We start from the raw sequence: 18,088 nt of genomic DNA on the forward strand, positions 1-18,088 counted from the left end.
TGACGGCTTTGCTTCAGTATTTCCATAATGAAGTGTGAATGACGTCAAATGGGGATGCCTCTGTTCTCCCTCCCTATGCATCAATCAGCTTTGACAAGAGCAGATAAAGGGTTAAACAGTGATCTCTGTTGCTGAAGCAAGATAATGGCTGTGTATTACTACTATTGTGGGCATAATGGCAGTGTCCGTGCGATCAGAATGCCACAATAGATTAGTGCAGGTCTTCTGAGTACTCCTGTCTGTACCGTACTAATACAACACTGATCCTCAAGGAGTTAAGTTTTACATCAGAAGGCATCATTAGGCAGCAGGTCCTACAATGAAGCTGCAAATCTGTCACATTTCCTACAATCTAAACATTAAACTGGCTTCTCCCCTGTGTGAGTTCTCTGATGCTGAATGAGCCCTGATTGACGTATAAAACATTTCCCACATTCTGAACATGAATATGGTTTCTCTCCTAAGTGGATTCTTAGATGGCTCACAAGATTTCTGACTAAAACTTTTCCCACGTTCTCAACATGAATATGGCTTCTCTCCTGTGTGAGTTCTCTGATGTCTAACTAGAACCAATCAAGCTTTACTGAAACAATAGCAGGACGAGAAATATATAGTAAATAGGACATGTAAGAAAACAGGATTATGTACAATTTCAGTATTTCATGTATTTGTATAAAAAAAAAAAAGAAAGATCAAAAAGATAAAAGAAAATATAATGGTTTTCAGGAGTTCTTTGTCTGCAAAGGTCCCAGAATATAATCGATTTGTCGAGATAACAACAGGTGTTTCTATTCAGACCATACAGTAGAATATTTCCTAATGAACAGGTCACAGAGCAGGCCCACAACAGTCTCCTCTGAATGTCAATGTGCCATCAACAGGTTGCAAAGTGGCTGCTGAACTGCTCATAACAAAATGGAGCAGCAGCTCAGGCAAGACCAAATAAGAAAAAAAATTTAGAGAATATGAAAGTATGAGTATTTGGTTTTAGTTTGTACAAAATACATGTAATATATTACCATTAGGGGTAATGGGGATGCAAAGTGCTCTTGAATTATTTTCTCCCAAGCATCATTAATAGGGATGAGCGAATCGACTTTGGAATCCAAAATCGATTCGCATAAAACTTCGGTCCAATACTGTACGGACTTCAGGTCCTTTAACACGGGCCGATGTTTGAGGAAATTATTGGGAATAAAGAAGCATTCACAATAATTACCTGATCATTAGCAGAGATGAAGCTGCATTTACATGCAGATGCATTGAGACAAGCGATCTCTACTTCGATAGCTTGTCTACAGAGAATTTCGGTTTCTGGGCAGCAGATCCCAGCTTATACCGCACAACCTGCTGTCAAGAAATGATAAGTTTTGATGATGACCAACAGACATCATCACCCGAGGAGCAAGTATTGTTCATTCATCGGGTATCTTTACACGACCAATTATCGTGAACAAGCGTTTCTACAAACTCTCATCCTGGAAAATTGGCCCTATGATCAGTCTGTATCAAAAATTTCCATCATTAAAAGATTTCTGAAAGACTCTTACCTTTCACTGACATTGATACGGGTATTTCGAAGCTGATCATTGTTCCTCCAGAACTGTCCTGTAAGATGAAAGACATGAGAAATAAAGAAAACAGAACACAAGTTTATCTTATATCCAGGTGAAGGTCAAAAACCCCTAGAAGACCAGAACCAATCTGCTCTAAAAGGAGAAGGATCTCCTCAAGTGGTGATCAGATAGGATCAACATTCAGGCAAGTATTTTACACATCATATAAGGCATCTAGAGATGAGCGAATTTTTTAAAAATTTGATTCGGCCGGTTTGCCAAATTTTTTGAAAAAATTTGTTTTGATCCGAAATAATTCGCAGCGAAACGTGTTGAAAAACACCTATTACTGGCTGCAGAGAGCCTGTATAGTGTTGTAGAACACTGTGCCTTGCAGTAACACGCATAGGGAGTCTGCTGTGGTAGTGAAATAATACTGTGAGTCCGTATGACATGCAGATGACAGGCGTCGCTCTTAGAATCACTGCACACTTCACTTATTTGGGCAGTTACGGGGCTAAAACTGACCAAATAACTCAAGTATAAACTCAGACGTACAGGTCCACGTTTGCGTCAAGAAGAAGCGCCCTCCTTTTACACCGTCGTCAGCTGATTCCACAAAGAGGTCTACAGAACCTGTTCGATTAAACACTTGTACAAGTAGTCTCCCCGAAAGAGTGGCGAGGGTGTTAGCAGTAAGTTTGTGTTGATGCCACTGATTATTTTGCCCTTCCTCCGATCCGTCAGAACAATAACCCCCAAAAAACTGATCCTGTCTGTGGAGCATCCGCCTTCACTTGGTCAGTAATCCATCAGTATCGCTAATGCCCAAAGAAAACAGGAGTGGATCTAAAACAGAGAGGACATGTGAATGGAATATTTGCATGTCTTCTGTGTTTTGTACCCACTCCTGCTTTTGGCTACCAAATCATAAGCCAATTCTGATGGGACCATACAGGCCTTACAGCTGCTACACAGACAGGATCCGTTGTGTGTCTCATTTTTCCTTCCTTCTGACAGATCAGAAGAAGGGTCAAATAAATGATGATGTCAGCCAGGCCGAAAGGCAAAATAGTGGCCCAGTCATGAAGTGGGGAGGGTGGGAACAGCATGAGTGGTAACAGCATGAGAAGTCCACAGAGTGTCCCTATGACATAGTGATGAGGTGGAAGCAGCACGAGGAGACCACAGAGTGGCCCAATGACAGAGTGTGGAAGTGCCTACAGCATCAGGAGGCCAGAGAGTGGCACAATGACAGAGTCTGGAGAAGGTGGCAGCAGCATCAGGAGGAGGCCACCGAGTGACACAATGACAGAGTGTGTAGGTGGCGACAGCATCAGGAGGCCACAGAGTGGCACAATGAAAGTCTGGAGGTGGCAGCAGCATCAGGAGGCCACAGAGTGGCACAATGACAGAGTCTGGAGGTGGCGTCAACATGAGGAGACCACAGAGTGGCAAGGTGACATAGTGTAGAGATGGCGGCAGCAGCAGCAGCATGAGGAGACAACAGAGTGGCAAGATGACAGTGTGGAGATGGCAGCAGCATGAGGAGACCACAGAGTGACCCGGTGACAGAGTGGGGAGGTGGGTGGCACTACCAGTACCCGCTGACAAAGGTGGGTGAAAGAAGGAGCACTTAGCATCAGGTGGGTGGCAGCATCAGAATAGTAGCTTAGGCAGGTAGCCAGAAGAAACAGGTCTCTTTTGTCAAGGTTTGGGTGAGGCGGCATGGATGATCTAATCTGATGCATCAGGCATTGGTGGGTGGAAATCCTAGTTGATCAAAGCCTGATTCATCTTGACAAAAGTCAGTCTCTCTACATTTTGGAGGACAGGCGAGTTCTCCTTGGGGTAACTATGGCCCCCGCCGCATTAAACACCCGCTCTGATGCCACACTACTGGACGGGCAGGACAGCTTTTCCAGGGCAAACTCTGCCAGTTGCAGCCACAAATCCAATTTGGCTGCCCAGTAGTCCAGCGGCTTTTCAATGACAGCTGGTAGGGTGCACTCCAAGTTTGCCACCACCTGCTGTTTTAAATCCTGCTCCAGGTCTAGCTGCTGCTGCTGTTCTATGCGGGTGAAGAAAGCTGCTCATCAACGATTCTACACTGCGTGCAGAATTATTAGGCAAATGAGTATTTTGACCACATCATCCCCTTTATGCATGTTGTCTTACTCCAAGCTGTATAGGCTCAAAAGCCTACTACCAATTAAGCATATTAGGTGATGTGCATCTCTGTAATGAGAAGGGGTGTGGTCTAATGACATCAACACCCTATATTAGGTGTGCATAATTATTAGGCAACTTCCTTTCCTTTGGCAAAATGGGTCAAAAGAAGGACTTGACAGGCTCAGAAAAGTCAAAAATAGTGAGATATCTTGCAGAGGGATGCAGCACTCTTAAAATTGCAAAGCTTCTGAAGCGTGATCATCGAACAATCAAGCGTTTCATTCAAAATAGTCAACAGGGTCGCAAGAAGCGTGTGGAAAAACCAAGGCGCAAAATAACTGCCCATGAACTGAGAAAAGTCAAGCGTGCAGCTGCCAAGATGCCACTTGCCACCAGTTTGGCCATATTTCAGAGCTGCAACATCACTGGAGTGCCCAAAAGCACAAGGTGTGCAATACTCAGAGACATGGCCAAGGTAAGAAAGGCTGAAAGACGACCACCACTGAACAAGACACACAAGCTGAAACGTCAAGACTGGGCCAAGAAATATCTCAAGACTGATTTTTCTAAGGTTTTATGGACTGATGAAATGAGAGTGAGTCTTGATGGGCCAGATGGATGGGCCCGTGGCTGGATTGGTAAAGGGCAGAGAGCTCCAGTCCGACTCAGACGCCAGCAAGGTGGAGGTGGAGTACTGGTTTGGGCTGGTATCATCAAAGATGAGCTTGTGGGGCCTTTTCGGGTTGAGGATGGAGTCAAGCTCAACTCCCAGTCCTACTGCCAGTTTCTGGAAGACACCTTCTTCAAGCAGTGGTACAGGAAGAAGTCTGCATCCTTCAAGAAAAACATGATTTTCATGCAGGACAATGCTCCATCACACGTGTCCAAGTACTCCACAGCGTGGCTGGCAAGAAAGGGTATAAAAGAAGAAAATCTAATGACATGGCCTCCTTGTTCACCTGATCTGAACCCCATTGAGAACCTGTGGTCCATCATCAAATGTGAGATTTACAAGGAGGGAAAACAGTACACCTCTCTGAACAGTGTCTGGGAGGCTGTGGTTGCTGCTGCACGCAATGTTGATGGTGAACAGATCAAAACACTGACAGAATCCATGGATGGCAGGCTTTTGAGTGTCCTTGCAAAGAAAGGTGGCTATATTGGTCACTGATTTGTTTTTGTTTTGTTTTTGAATGTCAGAAATGTATATTTGTGAATGTTGAGATGTTATATTGGTTTCACTGGTAAAAATAAATAATTGAAATGGGTATATATTTGTTTTTTGTTAAGTTGCCTAATAATTATGCACAGTAATAGTCACCTGCACACACAGATATCCCCCTAAAATAGCTAAAACTAAAAACAAACTAAAAACTACTTCCAAAAATATTCATCTTTGATATTAATGAGTTTTTTGGGTTCATTGAGAACATGGTTGTTGTTCAATAATAAAATGAATCCTCAAAAATACAACTTGCCGGGGCGGAGCCTGGCCGTTGGTGTGGATGGCTGTGTGAGAGACCAGCTCCTCCACGTCCCAGCATCTTTGACCTTTTAAAAAGCGGTGACCTGTGAAATAATGGTCAAATACGGGCGAGACAGAGGGCTAGAACCCCCAGACACACCAAAATCGCATAAAGGGCAGCAAGATATGCAGAAATTTCTCAAAAAGAGAAGCTCACACTCACCGGGAGCAAATGCTAAGATGGCCGCGGCGCGCGAAGCGCGCGAAGCTGAAGTAGAAGCCGACGACTCAGAGGCAGATAGTGACAGATGCGGTGCGACTGCTGAGCGGGATCCGGCGCCTGTGTCTAAATCATTCCTTACCAAGGTACTCGGCCAAGCATTGGACAAGGCGCTGAGACCGGTGCTCACGGAGCTAGCAGACATAAAAGCGGAGATCTCCCAGATTGGTTATAGGGTCGAGGCCCTAGAACACACGGCCCAAGACCTGAAATCGCACGCCGCAGGAGTGGCAGACTGCTTGAACGGTCACACAGCTGAGCTCAACAGAGCATTTTCATTACTGGAGGATCAGGAGAACCGCAGCAGAAGGCGCAATATTAGAATAAAAGGCCTACCTGAATCCTGGGCTGCGGAATCACTCCGCAAAGTTGCAATGGAGATCTTTGAAGATTTATTAGGCCCGGACTCTGCTGACTCTATCATTATTGAGCGGATACACAGGGCTCTAAGACCCCAACCGAAGCCGAACGAAAGGCCAAGAGACGTAGTTTGCGGCCTATTGTCGTTTGTAGACACAGCGCGTGTTATGGAGGCGGCGCGCACGAGAAGCCGTATTGTTTATGATGGCGCAGATATTGCGCTCTATCAAGATATCGCTCCATCAACGCTCGCGAAGAGGCGAATATTAAAGCCCCTACTAGATGCGTTGAGGGCGCAGAAGATACCGTATACATGGATGTACCCCTTTGGACTATCAGTGCTCAAAAACGGGAAACGCATCGCTATACATGTACCAGAGGATCTAGAAAGTGCGTGGGAACGTATCGGTATTCAGCCCATGGATATCCCCTCATGGCTGCCTGTGTCCTGTCCAGCAGCACTCCCGACCTTGCTACAAACGGAATCCTGGAAGAAAATCCAGAGGCACAAGACCCCCAAGGCACCCAAACTCCAGATAGAAACTACAGACCCTCCGACATGAAGACGTCTAAGGCTGCGATACGGTGCAGTATTATTGAGGAACTAAGAGGGACATGTTAGGAATGCTATCACTAGAACAGTCCTTACTAGTATTCATAGTCAACACTTTGGGACGCTTTGGTCATCCTTCCCTCACATTTCTGGGGTAGAAGATGAGTCGGCATATATCTTAAGGACTCAGTGTCACCTCTAGATAATCCTCCGGCGTTCACTATGCCATGTTTGCGGTTTATATTTTTTCAGTTGTATGCTTTTAAGCTGCATTATTTGTTCTATTTATGTTCTCAACACTAAGGCACCCATCTGTAAGTTAAAGTAATATTTTAGATGACATCAGTCGCAGATGGGTTACCATCACCTCACTACGAGATTAGGTGTGTGATAATACGCTGATGTTAAAGGGGTACCCAGTGCCTTAACACATGTGGAGTCATATGGGAGATTCTTGAGCGTTTTGCTAATAGAGTTCTTCTATGTGAGGACACGTTCGAGTTTATACCACCATACACAGTGTTTAACAATGTTTTCATTAATGGGTTTAATATACTTCATCTAAAACCTGGAGCCTGTCCTTCTATGGGTTTGCATCTGAGACTCCAGGGTACAGACGTATTCTAGTATAACACAATCAATTACCTTTTTGTCTTATTTAATGTTAAAGGCATGTTGTTCTTAATTAACACTTTCTGGCCCAGAAGATAGTAAAATGTTTGACATACGTGCCATCAAGGCTTATGTATAAATATATATACACTGGTCACTAGAAAGAAAGTTCTGAAGCTGGTTACTAAGATGTCTGGACGATGCGACCAGGCTTAAAGTTTTTCTTGTTTACCCCCCCTGCTGTCCACATACATGGAGGATTTCTCCCTATGTGACAGCATATAGTTACTAGCTCCAAACCTAGTAATTGATCAACTTTTTCATTTTCTATATCTTTCTTGATCTTTCTTGATCTCTTATTCTGTCCTCTCCCTCCCCCCCCCACCCTTTATCTTCTCTAACCTCCCCCTATTGTATCTCGCCAACCTTGACTTGTCCAGTAGACGACTGTCTGGTGGGCATATTACTAGAAACTCTTAACTAAGAGACTAGGGTTATAGCTTATTTAGAATGACTGATATAGTAGTCTCCACATTTAACGTAAAAGGCCTTAATACGCCTCAGAAAAGGGGACAGGTTCTGCTTGCCCTCAAAAAACTTGGCTCACAGATTGTGTTCCTCCAGGAGACGCACCTCCGTCAGAAGAAAATGCCAAGACTACCGAAACGTCCATTTACACACTGGTTTCATAGTACACAACCAATATCAGCTTCAAAAGGTGTTGCCATAGCAATACACCAATCAGTGCCATTCACCCTTCTAAAGCAACATTCAGATGCGGAAGGAAGGCTCCTGCTAGTCAAGGGTTTAATAGCAAACATTTACATTAACATTAGCAAATTTTTACGTCCCTAACAAATCACCAGTTCGCTGGCTCCTACAGGCCCTAGACACCCTCAAACTGTTCGCGGAAGGTCAAATAATCCTAGGCGCAGACTTAAATCTAGTGCTAGATCCATTGGTGGACTCATCCTCAACTAAGTCCCATATATCACAAAAACTCCTTAGCAAGCTCCACAAGAAGCTTCATGAACTACAGCTAATAGATGTATGGCGTAGCCTCAAACCCTCAGTCAAGGATTTTTCCTTCTACTCTAGCCCACATGGGACATACCAGAGGTTAGATTACATTTTGACTTCTGCATCTTTTCTCTCCAACTGTAGGTCAGCTGAAATTGGGACTATCACGGTGTCGGATCATGCACCATGCACAGTGACCTTCTCCCTGGCCTCCCTACCGAACAGAGAATGGAGCTGGAAACTGAACGAATCTTTACTACTCAATCAATCTCACTTGGATCAGGTTAGGACCCAATTGTTGGAGTATTTTGCGATCAATTCACCCGCACACAGCTCACAGCCCATGATATGGGAGGCCCATAAGGCATTTGTTAGGGGGTGTTTTATTTCACTGGGTTCCAGAGTTAAGAAGGAGAGACAGAAAGAAGTAGACACACTTTTGGAGAAGATAGCAAAAGTAGAGAAGATACACAAAGCTTCACTTAAAACAGAACACCAAAAAGCTTTGACAGAGCTTAGGTTACAACTTCGTGACCTTCTCAATCAAAGGATTATGAGACAGATGCTGAATTTTCAGCATAGAGTATACGCGCATGGTGATAAAGGAGGGAAGTTGATGTCTTCACTACTAAAGAAAGCTAAAAATATAACATATATTACAGCTATAAAAAAACTAAATGGTAATTTGACACAGGAAACACCAAAGATAGCCAGGGCCTTCAGAGAATTCTATTCAGCCCTATATAATCTCCGCGGAGGTGGCACACCTGCTGGAGATTTATTCAGAAAAAGACCGGACCTCACTGTTGGCAATTCATCAGTTGGCTTTATTCAAAGCATTCAAGGAAGCAAGGAAGCAACACGTGTTTCGGCTCAACACGGAGCCTTTGTCAAGCATAATGAATTGAACTACAAGGAGATTTAAATATAGCGCCATATCCGGCGTACAAACGCAATGACGTCATGCTGTCATGGTTACAATGTATACACAAAATAAATGAATGGTTACAACTGAAGACAGATCATCCTGTGATCATAATAAATAAATGGATACTTGTAAGTATCAATATACGCCAAGAAATAAAGGAAAAAAAGGAAAGAAAAAGAATAGAGATGGCAGACATGTAGAGCAGCCAAAAATGTCATTAATGAATTTTTTATAATCAATAATCAATATCTTGAGATATCATCATCTCTTACAACCTAAATCTCAATAATTTTTATATTCATGCATAAATAACAATATATTACGCATTATTATCACATTTTTTTCAGTATTTTCAGTTTTCATTTTTTCTGTGACTAAAAGAAAAACAAGATTAATCAAACCAGTACTGTACAACAAATAAAAATATTTGAAATATAATATTTGATACTTTATAGAAAAGAACTCACTTCATAATCTCGATTGAGACCTTTGGGTTCCAGAGTCTGCAGAGTGTGGATCCAGTAACTTTCCCGTTTTTTTAAAATTAATAACCTGTTGCCCCCTCTACGTGGTTGTTGTATCTGTTCAATAATTTGAAACCTTAATTGTGATACATTGTGGGAACATCTGTCAAAATGAAAGGGGACAGGCAATAGCAGATTTTTCTTCCGTATACTGGATTTATGATTACTGAACCTATCTTTCATTCTGACAGATGTCTCACCCACATATATCAAACCACAGGGGCATTTCAACAGGTAAACCACATAATTGCTATCACAGGTAAAAAATCCCGTAATCGGGAATTTCCTACCTGTGTGCGGATGGGAAAAGGTTTCACCCTTAATTACTGCTGAACAATGGACACACTGCAGACACGGGAAAGTGCCCTTCTTTGGAGTGGACAAAAAAAGTTGACGTGACATCTTACTGCCCCCTATATCAGCCTTAACTATTGTATCCCTAATGTTCCTGGTTCGTTTGTAACAAATCATGGGTACATCTCTGAATTCCACAATCCCAGGGTGAAGTATCATCCATGGATTAATAAATTTAGACACATTATTAATAAACACTGGGGGATTGTGCGTGCAGCCTACCCTGGGATTGTGGAATTCAGAGATGTACCCATGATTTGTTACAAACGAACCAGGAACATTAGGGATACAATAGTTAAGGCTGATATAGGGGGCAGTAAGATGTCACGTCAACTTTTTTTGTCCACTCCAAAGAAGGGCACTTTCCCGTGTCTGCAGTGTGTCCATTGTTCAGCAGTAATTAAGGGTGAAACCTTTTCCCATCCGCACACAGGTAGGAAATTCCCGATTATGGGATTTTTTACCTGTGATAGCAATTATGTGGTTTACCTGTTGAAATGCCCCTGTGGTTTGATATATGTGGGTGAGACATCTGTCAGAATGAAAGATAGGTTCAGTAATCATAAATCCAGTATACTTAAGAAAAATCTGCTATTGCCTGTCCCCTTTCATTTTGACAGATGTTCCCACAATGTATCACAATTAAGGTTTCAAATTATTGAACAGATACAACAACCACGTAGAGGGGGCAACAGGTTATTAATTTTAAAAAAACGGGAAAGTTACTGGATCCACACTCTGCAGACTCTGGAACCCAAAGGTCTCAATCGAGATTATGAAGTGAGTTCTTTTCTATAAAGTATCAAATATTATATTTCAAATATTTTTATTTGTTGTACAGTACTGGTTTGATTAATCTTGTTTTTCTTTTAGTCACAGAAAAAATGAAAACTGAAAATACTGAAAAAAATGTGATAATAATGCGTAATATATTGTTATTTATGCATGAATATAAAAATTATTGAGATTTAGGTTGTAAGAGATGATGATATCTCAAGATATTGATTATTGATTATAAAAAATTCATTAATGACATTTTTGGCTGCTCTACATGTCTGCCATCTCTATTCTTTTTCTTTCCTTTTTTTCCTTTATTTCTTGGCGTATATTGATACTTACAAGTATCCATTTATTTATTATGATCACAGGATGATCTGTCTTCAGTTGTAACCATTCATTTATTTTGTGTATACATTGTAACCATGACAGCATGACGTCATTGCGTTTGTACGCCGGATATGGCGCTATATTTAAATCTCCTTGTAGTTCAATTCATTATGCTTGACAAAGGCTCCGTGTTGAGCCGAAACACGTGTTGCTTCCTTGCTTCCTTGAATGCTTTGAATAAAGCCAACTGATGAATTGCCAACAGTGAGTGCCGGTCTTTTTCTGAATATTGAAGTGGGTTTTTTCATACCTTTGACGCGAGCACCACGACGCCAGTGAGGAGTGCCGGCTGTTACTTTATGTTTGTATTTGCTGGAGATTTACATAGAGAACAAAATATTAAGGAGTTCCTGAGCTCCCTGCATCTACCGAACATAACAAAGGAAGACTCTACATATCTTACTAGTCCAATAATGGAAGAAGAAGTGACAAACACTCTTAAAAGTTTCCCACCAGGAAAGAGCCCAGGACCAGATGGTCTGTCCTTGATATATTATAAAAAATTTCAAGACATCTTGATCCCTAGATTTACAGAAGTCTGTAACGCTCTGCTACAGGGTGACTCCTTGCCTAGACAGACGCTAGAATCCCATGTCACCTTGATCCCTAAAGAAGGGAAGGACCCCCAGAACTGTGGCAGTTATCGTCCAATTTCCCTCCTGAACCTGGACTTCAAACTATGGGCCAAAATCTTGGCTTGCAGAATGAGTAAGCTTTTGCCAAATCTGATAGGATCAGAACAGTCAGGATTCGTCGAGGGGCGGGAGGGGAAGGATAATACTCACAGAATCTTTCATGCCATACACATAGCACATAAAAAAGGGTTCCCCCTAGCCTTACTAAGTATCGATGCCGAAAAGGCGTTTGACAGGGTCAACTGGATGTTCATGAAAATGACTCTGCAGAGGTTCGCCTTTCCGGATGCATTTATACAGGCGATTCTAACTCTCTACAGAAATCCCTATGCCAGACTAAAAGTAAATGGAACTTTATCGCCGGCCTTCAATATCACCAATGGAACTAGGCAGGGTTGTCCCCTGTCTCCCTCATTGTTCATATTGGTAGTGGAAACACTTTTGCAGTTAGTCAGACAGTCAAAAGATATCTCGGGAGTCAAATACGGTCAGAGAGAGCTAAAATGCACTGCCTTTGCGGATGACCTATTGTTCCTAGTAAAAGACCCTGAAAAAGGACTAAGCCCCTTGATAGAGAAAATAGATACTTATAGCTCACTGTCAGATTTTAAAGTTAACCACTCCAAATCTGAGCTCCTAAACATATCCCTCCCGAGAGCCAAAGAAATGGCCCTGAGGAATCAGCTCCCTTTCCAGTGGACTAAGGGACCGATTAAATACTTAGGGATACATATTCCCAAAGACACCAAAGACTTATATTTACATAACTTTACCCCCCTCTTAAAAGAAATACGGGATCTGCTGCAAACTTACAACCTACCTTATCTCTCCTGGATGGGTAGGAAAAACATTTTAAAAGCCTATGTAATGCCCAAAATTTTATACGTCATACAGTTAGTTCCAATATGGCTTCCCAAATCCTTTCTCTCAAGCATAAGAAGTATGTTTTCTAAATTCCTATGGAATGGTAGGAAACATCGGATCTCTCATAGAATCCTGACTAGAAATAAGGAACAAGGGGGTCTAGGACTACCAGATGTTGCTAGCTATTATAAAGCAATACAGCTCAATAGATGGCTGGAACTGGTAGACCCTAAAAGACAACCAGATGTTCAGGCTATATGCAGACAGAGTGCGGGCCAAAGTTTCCAGAAACATTTATGGCTACCAGATAAACACACAAAAAGAGATATAGATGTAGACCCCATGCTCATAGGATTAGGAGAGGTCTGGAGAGAAATGAGCAAAATCCTAGCACCTAATCCATCTCCACTGATGCCGGTAAGCCTCATTCCGGAACTCCTTAATAAAAACAGCAGAGACAAACCGCAGTTATGGTCTTATTTTACATCTATTAAGTTTAGTGAGGTCGTGCCTGAGCTGGAATCTTCCATCCTCAAATTGCTTCCAAGCGAGATAGTAGACTCATCAGGATTTTTTCTCATGAAGTCCCATATTAGAGCTGTGTGCGGGGAATTGAAAGAACAGTACCCGCTGCAAAGGTCCATGACTGATTTTGAGAAATTGATGTGCTCACCAATCACAGTCACAAGAAAGGTTGCAAAGCTTTATCCTTTGGTGGGAGGCCTGGGAGAACCACTGAAACCCCTATATCTTAGGGAATGGGAAAAGGAATTGAACAGAACTCTAAGTGATGCAGAGGTCAAAAGAGTACTAGCAAACTCACATGGATTTTCAATCTGTACACGCTTAAAAGAAAACCACTTCAAATTGCTAACAAGATGGTATAGAACACCTGACTTCCTTTTCAAGAGAGGATTGTCTGATACAAGGGAGTGTTGGAGATGTGGAGAGGGAGTAGGCACATTATCACATATATGGTGGGAATGTCTCAGAATTAAAGATTATTGGGGAAAAGTAGAAGCAACAATACAGAAACTCACAACCCCAAGTTTCAAACTCAAGTTAGAAATGGTAGTTTTATCTCTCCCCGCATCGGATTATGCGCCATCAAAAAAGAACCTAGTTTCGCATCTCCTAGCAGCAGCCAAGATGCTAATTCCTCTACATTGGCTAGATACAGACCCTCCCTCCATACTTGAATGGAAAGCGAAGGTCAACCAAATCTGTAAATCTGAGGAGATGACAGGGTGGATAAATAGGACTCATGATAGGTTTCTGAAGGTGTGGAGCCCTTGGAGATCTCTGACGGAGGTGCCTCCGGACGGAAACAGCACTAGTAGAAGTAATGCTAATAGCTGAAGAAATAATGTATGTCAAGGCTCCCTCCCATACTCCTCTCCCCCCCCTCCCTCCCTTCTGTTTATATCTTAATTCTTTGTGGATCCCTCGATCCTCTCTCTGTCTATTTCAAATGGTCTCTATTTGACGTCTACTTATGTTCCCTTGCATGATTTTAATGTAGAGTCTAGGGAATGAAATCAGACAAGCGCAAAATCAAAAACATACGCTATTTCCCTTACTAGATGGGAAAGTCTAAGTATTAGATAAAATGAGAACCCATACCTGCTCATAAGTAAGGCATTAAAATGGATATTATGTGGTTTCTTATGTGACTCTCTATGACCATGAAATGCATATTCTGTTACTGTATTCTTTTGAAAAATTGAAAATAAAGAATTTATAAAAAAAAAAAAAATACAACTTGCCTAATAATTCTGCACTCCCTGTAGACTTAAGTTGCTGCTGATGGAGCTGGAACTGCTCCTCCCCCCCCCCCCCCCACCCTGCCACAGCAGCCATGGCAGAGGAACGTGAGCGCAGAGGGCCCCCCCGTTTATACCTGCGAGAGGATGGACGATTGCGCAGATAGGCAGTGGCCAACTGACTACATAGGATGTCTCTGTAGAAGTTCAGTTTCTCCTCCCTCTCAGTGGGTATAAAAATGGCCCCTATTTTGGACCAGTAAGCGAGGGTCCAACAAGTTGGAGAGCCAGAAGTCATCCCTCTGCCGAATGGTGACAATTCGGCTGTCACTACGCAAGCAAGTGAGCATGCATCAGGCCATTTGTGCAAGTGACTCGGAGGGACTCCCTGCCTCTATCTCCACTGCATACTACCATGGTGTGTCTGGGTCCTCTGCTCGTCTTCCTCATTGCCCTGTAGCTCCTCTGACTGCTCTTGCTCCTCCTCTCCTGTCACCTGTCACCTGAGTAGAAAAACCACCCATTTCGCTACACATTGCCTGTGCTCCAATGTCCTCCTCCTCCACTTCAGTCCCCACAGGGCTCATGTGGCCATGAGATCTAGGCGCCACGTCTCCAGTCCACTGACCAGCCAGATTTACCAGCATCTGTTCCAGGACATGAAGCAGTGGAATGACCGTGTTCATCCTGTAGTCCTGGCGACTCACAAATAATGTGGCCTCCTCAAAGGGCCTGAGCAAACGGCAGGTGTCACGCATGAGCTGCCATTGGCTGACATCGAAGTTACACAGGAAAGTACTTCCGTCCGCTTGGATCATAAAGAAGTCGTTGATAGCCTTTCTCTGTTCGTATAGTCGGTCCAACAGGTGGAAACGTCGCATATCATCCAATGTTGGGGGATGCCGTTCTGCCGCTGCAACTCAAGGATGGTGTGCTTTGCAGAGTACGAGTGGCTGAAGTGCATGCAAAGTTTCCTGGCCATTTTTCGGATGTCTTGCAGATGGGTGTAAGACTTCAGGAACCACTTGACAACCAGATTGAACATGTGTGCGATGCAGGGCGCATGGCTCAGCCTTCCTTGACACAGCGCTGACACCATGTTCTTCCTGTTGTCGGTTACCATGGTTACGATTTTGAGTTGTCGTGGAGAAAGCCAGGATTCGATTTTGTAGTTACAGCTCTACACGTCGGCGCTGCCGTGCACTTTGGCAGACACCGACAGGCTCAAGGACTGGTCCACCTTCTGTTCTACATGTGTGTGCAGGGCTGGTACTGCCTTTTTGGCAAATAAAAGGACGGCTTGGGACTCTCCACCACTTTCCCGATGATGATGAAGCCCCTTCTTCACCCGGCTCCCAAGTGCGATTGGCTTCATCATCATCAAGATATTTGCACAGTTACATAACAAGATATCAAGCTTTCACAAGGTACCAAATTCATTTTTCAATTCCAACTGGAAGGGGGCAAAGCCAGGAACTTCTCAGCATCCCCTTGTATGTCTGGTGGCAGTTGAAAATCTAAACTGAGCACATGTGACCACCTCAATGAGGTGAACGAAGAAATAAGGAAAAGAACAAACAGCAGGTGGCGCTATACAGATAGCTTGTATTGAAGAACTTACTGACGATACCACATTATTAATTACATGCAATTACAAAATTATTAAAATCCACGTGCTGGTTCTAAAAATCTAGAATATTTTTCATGACCCAATCCCTTTATGCTTTTATCCTTTATGGTGACCCAAATCTTGAATAGCCTGCACTAATATTTTGCAAAAGCATCAAGATTATGTAACTAACTAGTAAGTCAATGGGGTCATTTACTAAAGTCAGGCCTCCTAAATATTGGTCACATCTATGCCGTCCATGCACCAGAAACTAAAATGCCAGTAGTTGGGGTAGATTGCAGTTTTATGGCATAAATTATTGTAATGTGTCCGACCCTGGTGGACTCACCTCTATTTTGAAAAGTGGCGATAGCAATAAGAATATTAAAAAGTTGCCCGATTTTTAAGCAAGAGGCATTTTTTGGTAAAAATTATATACAAAAAAACCTGATTTAAAGACTTCATAAATTACTTTTAATTCATGTCGGTATACTTCCTTAGATGCTTTTAGTCTATGATTGTGCTGTTATTTTATGATTTACATCTCTACAGCAAAACTTTCCTTTATCTACCTTGACTCTCAATTGCCAAGTGGATATCCAAACCTTATTACAATCTTTTATGAATCCAGAAATCATGTGTGGCCAATAATAATAAGAAGAAGAGCGGACAGTGTGCTCCACTGCTGCTGGGGGAGGTTACTCAATACATCAGTCCATAGGGGATTTGCAGAAACCTCAGCTTCACCTACCTGATGATCCAGTGGGATATTGGGTTTCTCCTCTGGACAGTCCTGGGAATACAGAGGACTGGGACATCTCTCTGGTGGATTTCTCTGACTGGATCCATCTGTAGGAAATACACACAGTGACTGAATACATTGTCTATATGTGATGGGGGAATCTAACCCTCAGAACTGTTCTCTCCTCTACAGTCATGGAAGGTCTCCCCTTACCCGGTGATGTGAGGGACTGGTGATTTTCCATCATGACGTCCTTGTACAGATCCTTGTGTTCTTCTAAATACTCCCACTCCTCCATGGAGAAATAGACAGTGACATCCTGACACCTTATAGGAACCTGACAACACAAGGACACAGTCATTACCAGACCCCTCCCTTGGCGTTATTGTATAATGTGCCAGCATTCCCAGCAGCGCTCACCTCTCCGCTCAGCAGCTCAGTGATCCTGGTGGTAAGTTCTAGGATCTTCTGCTCGTGTATCAGGGAATGAGGTGGAGGCTCGGTGATGGGGCTCTTGGTCCTGCTCCATCCTCCTGACACACGGGGTGTCACACACTCACCAGACGACTTCTTCACTACTGTGTAATCCTGTGTATGGGGAGACGCCGATCACTACAGAGATTCTAAGAATCCTTCACCTTTCCAGTCATTTCCCTGTTTTATTACTAGAGATAAGAGTGATGTCATGTGAGACTCTCACCTCTCCAGTTATCAAGGAGATGATCTCCAGGGTGAGGTCTAATATCCTCGCAGCCATGAGGTCTCTGTCCTTGTACAGGTCCTTGTGGTCTTCTAAATACTCCCACTCCTCCATGGAGAAATAGACAGCGACATCCTGACACCTTATAGGAACCTGACAACACAAGGACACAGTCATTACCAGACCCCTCCCTTGGCGTTATTGTATGATGTCCCAGCATTCCCAGCAGCGCTCACCTCTCCGCTCAGCAGCTCAGTGATCCTGGTGGTAAGTTCTAGGATCTTCTGCTCATGTATCAGGGAATGAGGTGGAGGCTCGGTGATGGGGCTCTGGGTCCTGCTCCATCCTCCTGACACACAGGGTGTCACACACTCACCAGACGACTTCTTCACTACCTTGTAATCCTGTGTATGGGGAGACGCCGATCACTACAGAGATTCTAAGAATCCTTCACCTTTCCAGACATTTCCCTGGTTTATTACTAGAGATAAGGGCCCTTGCACACGACAGTATGCCCTCCGAGACATGCAGTCCGTGAGCGGGCCATATAACCTGGAGCTGCATTGATCATGCTCATGGGAGCGCACAGCATCATAGATTACAACGATGCTGTGCACGTCGGGCTGCTCGCGGGACTATTGTCCTGCACTCATAAGATCATATGAGTGCAGGACAATAGTACCACAGGCGACGTGACGTGCACAGCATAATTGTAATCTATGATGCTGTGCGCTCCCATGTGCACAATCAATGCTGCTCCAGGTCATATGGCCAGCTCACGGAC

The 18,088-nt window shown here is 43.3% G+C and overlaps 1 protein-coding gene across 3 annotated transcripts in view; it reads right to left on the reverse strand.

Moving 5' to 3' along the window:
- Nucleotides 1–17,564, reverse strand: part of LOC120999691 (zinc finger protein OZF-like) — an 88,250-nt gene extending 70,686 nt beyond the window's left edge. Inside the window, exons 1-4 of one of the 3 annotated variants that reach the window (XM_040430713.1) lie at nucleotides 17,541–17,564; nucleotides 16,818–16,941; nucleotides 16,614–16,711; nucleotides 1,551–1,608 (exon numbers count right to left, since the gene is read on the reverse strand). In XM_040430713.1, the coding sequence (XP_040286647.1) occupies nucleotides 1,551–1,608; nucleotides 16,614–16,711; nucleotides 16,818–16,902 (241 nt within the window). In that variant the 5' untranslated portion in view covers nucleotides 16,903–16,941; nucleotides 17,541–17,564. Of the gene's footprint in view, nucleotides 1–1,550; nucleotides 1,609–16,613; nucleotides 16,712–16,817; nucleotides 16,942–17,024; nucleotides 17,031–17,540 lie in introns of those variants that run through there. The other 2 variants (XM_040430714.1, XM_040430712.1) reach the window with 2 other exon arrangements.
- Nucleotides 17,565–18,088: the final 524 nt, after the last annotated feature.

The sequence above is a fragment of the Bufo bufo genome, chromosome 4 (genome assembly GCF_905171765.1).
Source record: "Bufo bufo chromosome 4, aBufBuf1.1, whole genome shotgun sequence".
Taxonomy (NCBI): Eukaryota; Metazoa; Chordata; class Amphibia; order Anura; family Bufonidae; genus Bufo; species Bufo bufo.